Source organism: Asparagus officinalis, chromosome 5 (genome assembly GCF_001876935.1).
Source record: "Asparagus officinalis chromosome 5, Aspof.V1, whole genome shotgun sequence".
NCBI lineage: Eukaryota > Viridiplantae > Streptophyta > Magnoliopsida > Asparagales > Asparagaceae > Asparagus > Asparagus officinalis.
In genome coordinates this window covers 36281876-36287968 of record NC_033798.1, presented here as the reverse complement: position 1 = coordinate 36287968, position 6093 = coordinate 36281876, and the positions used below count along the sequence as shown (strand labels likewise).

Genomic DNA, 6093 nt, shown 5'->3' with positions numbered 1-6093 from the left:
AAGGTTATGGATTCTGAACTTGTCACAGAACCGGGTGAACGCATGACTAACGAATTGTGTGCCATTGTCATGAATGATACGTTGAGGTACACCGTATCGATATATGATGTGATGTTTGATGAACTTGATCACCTTATTGGTTTTGACTTCTCTTAAGGGGACGGCTTTGGCCCATTTGGAGAAGTAGTCGGTGATTGCCAGAATGAACCAGTGACCCCTTGCTAAAGGCGGGGATATCGGCCCAACTATATCCATTCCCCATGCTTCAAACGGCCATGATGCTGCTATCGTATGTAGGTCTTCAGGAGGTCGGTGCATGTAATTGGTATGGATCTGGCATGCGTGGTATCGTTTGGCATAAGCAACTATATAGCTAACCATCCCTGGCCCAAAGTAGCCTATCCTCCACAGACGATCCCACAGCTTAGGTCCGGGCCGGTGAGCTCCGTAGGTACCATCATGGGCTTCACGTAATGCTTATTGCACTTCTGTCTTTGAAAGACATCAAAGTAACAAGCTCTCATACAACTTATGATACAATGTCTTCATGGTCGAGTCGTAGTAGAACCTTGAGGCACATCGGCAGACAGACTCTCGCTCCTTAGCATCTTCAGATAACATGCCATATAAGACGTAATCGATGATCGGGAGATGCCAGTCTTTCAGGTCAAGTTGATCCGGATCCTGGTGAGTAGCGTTCGCTTCTAGAACGTCCTCTGGTCGAAAGAGTCGTCGACTCGCTATAGTGACACATTGAGTCTTCTCTAGCGGTTGAGCCAAGTTTGCTGCTAAGGATGCGAGGGCGTCCGCGTGCATGTTCTTGGAATGAAGCACATGCTCAATGCGGAAGTTTTCAAATGACTCAACTAGTTTGATAGCCGCTTTATGAAGCGGGATTAGATCATTGTTCCTAACCTCGTATTCTCCCGTCATCTGCCTAACGATGAGCTGAGAGTCACCGTAGGCCTCAAGATGCTTTATCTCTAACTCTCTTTCCAGCTCGAGCCCAATGAGTAGCGTATTATACTCATCCACATTGTTGGTACAGGGCTCTATTAAAGAGAAGGATCGGGGTAATACGTGATTATGCGGAGAAGTGAGGACCACCCCCACTCCTGCAACAATAGATCTGCTCGTGCCGATGCGAGACGCACCATCGAAGAACATCTGCCAAACTTTCGCTAGGGAGGTCACGTTGACTTCGGGGGGGTTCATCCGGCAAATCTTCGAACAGGTCAGTTTTCACCCCCAGCGGATGACTAGCCATGAGATTGCAGATGACCTACCCTTTGACTGATTTCTACGACATAAAGTGAATGTCGTACTGAGATAATAGGAGTGCCCATCTGGCCAAGCGCTAGTTTATGGCCGCGGGCTGTGTCATGAAGACTCGGATGGGGTTCATCTGGGAAATGACGTGGATGGTTTGGCCAACTAGGTAATGTCACATCTTTTGGATGGCAAATACCAAGGCCAAACACTCTTTTTCGACCATAGGGTACCATCGCTCGGTGCCCTGTAGAGTTCTACTCAGGTAGTAGATACCCTGCTCATGGCCGTCATCATCATTTTGTGCCAAGAGAGTGCCCAGAGAGTGCTCCATGGCTCATATGTAGATGAGGAATGGCTTTCCTGAGATTGGAGCCGCCAAGACGGGTGGGTTCGAGAGGTAAGCTTTGATCTCTTCAAAGGTTCGCTGGCAGGGTTCGTCCCATGCGAAGGAGATACCCTTTATCATCAGTTTGGAGAAGGGTTGACGTTTGTCCGAAAGATTTAAAATAAACCTCCGGATGTAAGCCAATCATCCCTGGAGACCCCTTAATTCCTTGAGATTCCGGGGCGGCTGAAGCTCTTGGATAGCTCGTACCTTATCCAGATCGATTCGGATTCCCTTTGTTATGGCTACGATTCCAAGGAATTTACTACAGGACATCCCTAAGAATGACTTCGTAGGATTCGTCTGTCTTGAGTTGATGAAATCGCATGAGTTCGAACATCACCCTCAGGTCTTGGAGATGGTCATCTTTGCTGTGACTTTTTACGACCAGGTCGTCTACATAGCATTAGACTGTCTTTCGTAGATAGTCTCAAAAAATAGTGCTAATAGCACGTTGATATGTTGCACCGGTGTTTTTTAGTCCGAAAGGCATGACCATGTAGCAGTACACCCCCATTGGAGTCCTGAATGAAGTGTATTTTTCGTCATCAGGGTGTATCTTGATTTGATTATACCCTGAAAACCCATCCATAAAGGACATCCTCTCAAATCTGCACGTGTTATCGATGCTGACGTCCATGATGGGAAGAGGAAACTCGTCCTTTGGGCAAGTGGCATTGAGGTTTCTGAAGTCAATGCAGATGCAAATCTTACCATTCTTCTTCAGGACTGGAATAATGTTGGCCACCCAGTCAGGGTGTTGCTCTTGTCTGATGAAGCCGGATTCGATCAGCTTCTTCACTTTAGCCTCGATTACCTCTATGATTTGTGGATGAAACTGTCTCTACTATTGTTTGATAGGTTTGGCATCCGAGCCGATGTTGACGCTATGCATGGCGATCTACGGATCAAGGCCGGGCATGTCCTTGTAATTCCATGCGAAGACATCAATATATTCTCGTACGAGGGCTATGAGGTCTTCCTTCTCTTGGGGAGGTAGACTACCGCTGAAAAATATGGGCTTGGGGTTGGTCTCATCGCCTATGTTTACCTGGAGGATCTTGTCCTCGGTGGGCGGTTCATGCTGCTCGAAGCGACTACTCCACTGAGCATTGACGTGGCGATCCCATGTCTTCTTATAAAGCGGGACTTGCTCATCCTTTGCCATTTTAGTAGGATCAGTCACAACCATATTGACTGTGAGGTTGTTGAACAAGTCTCCCATGCTGACGTCTGAGTCTCATGCTGAGGATGTCGATGACCGATCCTCAGAGCGGGCATCATCGGAGTCCTCTCCGAAATTGCAAAACAATTCCGACAAGGGAGAAATGTAACCTAATCCTCTTCGAGTCTTGGTGAAGTAGTTAGAGGGTTTGCCTTTAGGTACGTAGGTGGGTCGGATGACCATCTTCCGTCCTCTGCTGTAGTTCAGGCCTTTTTGGCGAGTGAGGTCATAACCCATATCCTTCATCATGCGTTTCGCCACTTGGCTGTATTGCGAAAACTAGGGTGCGGACTCCTCTTCTTCGGACTCGTCCCACAATGTGCATAGGGGGTGATCGACTCTCCTAAAGATAATATCCTTTTGATAACTATCTTGGGAGGGTACGACGAATACAGCTTGCGAAGACTCAATCGTTTATCTCTTTGCGATATACGACGAGTATACAGGAAAGTGTAGAGACGGGTCACTATAGAGCCTTGCCATTGGGTCGTTAGGTAGGTCATCCTCGGATGTCGGGCAAGATGACAAGTAAGCAAAGTCGAACTTCTCATTCCAGATAATATCCTCTGCCTGGATAGCGTCGGTTACATTGTGGCTTTCGTAGCCGATTACAATTGATTCGAAATCATTCAGGACAAGGCTATCGCCGTATTTAGGTTCACTATCTACTTTATTACCGCTCTCGAGTTCCTCGATCGGTGGTTCATCGGAATCTTGGTAAAGCAGGGAATCCGTGAAGTAGTTATTGACTCCTTTGAAGGGTTGTTTGTCGGCAACTACTGTCTTCACCCGATCGTAATCATCCATGTAATTTAAGCATTAGTGCAATGTGGATGGGACAATGCGGTTGTTGTGGATCCATGGCCATCCCAGTAGCATGTTGTAGGAAGGCTCAGCATCGATGACGTAGCAGGTGACCTCCATCTTCATGTCGCATATACGGCACTTTAGGCGGATCTTGCCGAACGGCCTCATCCTAGTGGCGTTAAACCCGAAGATGGTCGTGGTTGTCACGGAAAGACGCTTCTGGGGGACCCCCAAGTATTGCATAAGCTTCCAGGGGACAATGCTCAGTGCGGATCCTGGGTCAACTTGGATTCGATCTACTCTGGAGGAACCGATGTACCCCGTGAAGTACAAGGGTCGATTGTGAGAAGTGCTTTTGATTAGCATGTCCTCAGGGGTGAACGTGATGCAGAGGACCCGCTATTCTTCCCCGTGTCTTCTTCCCTTGTGGATGAGAAGTGCATGGCAAAAACTTCTGAGTCGACCAATGCCTATTGTAGAGCTTCCCGAGTAGGTCTAGACAAACGCAGGAGTTCATACATGGTGATTCTGGTTGGAATGTTCTTTAGCTATGCGAGCACATTAAACCTGAAAGGCTGATTACTCGAGCTAGGCCCTTCGGGATTTGGAGGGGTCTCTGCAGGTAGCCGCCTGGAGGGTCCCACCGGCTCCTCCGCCCTAGCAGGGTAATTCTTGGCGAATTCTCTCCCTACCCTGGTGGCTAGGGTGGCTACATCCTCATCGGAGTCGGTGAGGATGGCTACTGTCATTTTGCCTTTATCTAGGATAGCGGATATGGCATTGCAAGGTTTACCCTTGGTCCTCCTCGAATGCTTTGAAGTCCATTGCTCATCACCGAGGAGGTCCAGATGGACCCACATAACTTGTACCGACAGTAAGGTTTGGGATACTAAATCTTTTCCTTGTTGATTGTGAGGGTCATCGTTAGTTATCTTTAGCATTGCCTTAGGGATAGGAACTACCCGCGCTGGCGCTTGAACCTCTGGGAGATCTTTTCCAAAACTCAGAGTGATCATATTTGTGGTCACCTACTTTTGTACCTTCTCCTTTTTACAACTCCTGCATCATATAGGGCTTGAAGCTTATCCTTGAGGATATAGCATTTGGAAGTATGGTGACCGAGGAACCTATGGTACCAGCAGTAGCCCGGTTCATTAGTTTTGTTCGCCTCCTCAGGCTTGGTTACTTCCGGCAGCTTAATCCTGTTACTTTTGAGGAGCGTGTCGAGAGTTGCCACTACCTGGTCTTCCTTGAAGTCATATTGCCTTGGAGGACATTGTTCAAACAGCCTAGGTTTCGACCTTTGGGCTGGTTTGAGCGCCAGAGCTGAGTCAACGGCCATGATCTCCTTTCCTCTCGCTCGAGGGGGATTCTTCGGTGTGCTCGGTTTTGCAACTCTCTTTTTAGGGTGAGGCTCCTTGGCCTCAAGCCTTTGATCATATTCTCGACCTGTTCGCCCTGGCGAATGAGTTCTTTCTAGGTTCGGGTTTCTACCGCGCCAACCTTGGATAGAATATGGATTGAAAGGTTATTGCAGCACATCTCAATCAGCGTGGCTTCGGAGACTTGGTCTCGGCAATGAACTGATCGGTTCCTGAACCTCTTCACGAAGTCATTGACCGACTCTGACTTCTTTTGCTTCTCGACTAGGAGGGTGGTCATTGACACCTTGGTATCATCATCGAAGAAATGGGCTAAGAAAAGTCTTTCCTCGTCGGCCCATTACTTAAAAGAGCCTGGTTCCAATTTGCGGAACCATTCGAAGGCTACCCCTTTGAGGGTGTCGATGAATAGCCGGGTGAGGATGGCGTCGTTCCTGGTGAGGAATCCGGTCTGAGCCATAAAGTAGTAAATGTGTTGTGAAGGGGAGCCCTTACCATCAAATTGTACCAGACTGATGGGTTTAAATTTTGCTAGGTAGGGGACCGTATCCCACTCGATAGGGTACGACCTGACCACCCGCAGTTTATTCATGTTTTGTTGGAGCTTTAAGGCCTTGAGTTAGCTTTGGAACTCGTCGAATCTCTTGTCCCGGGTAGAACCCCCGGAGCGCGACGTTCCCGCCGACGACTTTGAAGAGTGATCTGATAGGATTTTAGTATTATCCTCCTATTCAGTCGTCTGATTAGGAGTAGGTTCCCATTCCTTGCCTCCCACCGGCCTCCGTGGGGTACGCGTGACCTTCTTTTTCTTCTTTTTGTTCAGAAGTTGCTCCAACATGTCTCTTATGGACTCAATGGCGACCTGATGTTCTTCAAAATTTTGAGCGATTGTCTGATCACTCGAGGTTTCAGTCATGTGCACCCTTGCTGAGTCACTGTGACTCCAGTGCGATGTCTGAGACGTGGCCGCCGCTGAGCAAACTTCCTCTTCACCCTCAGCCTTCTCCTTTTTACAACTCCTG

General features: G+C 48.2%; 1 protein-coding gene across 1 annotated transcript; it reads right to left on the bottom strand.

Annotated features, from left to right (window-relative positions):
• Window positions 505-1167, bottom strand: LOC109841714 (uncharacterized protein Mb2253c-like). Its single transcript, XM_020410660.1, has one exon. The coding sequence runs from the start codon at window positions 1165-1167 to the stop codon at window positions 505-507; it is 663 nt and encodes a 220-aa protein (XP_020266249.1).

Coding starts and splice junctions, on each gene's coding strand:
- LOC109841714 (XM_020410660.1), bottom strand. CDS start 1,167: ATGTTCTTCGATGGTGCGTCTCGCATCGGCACGAGCAGATCTATTGTT.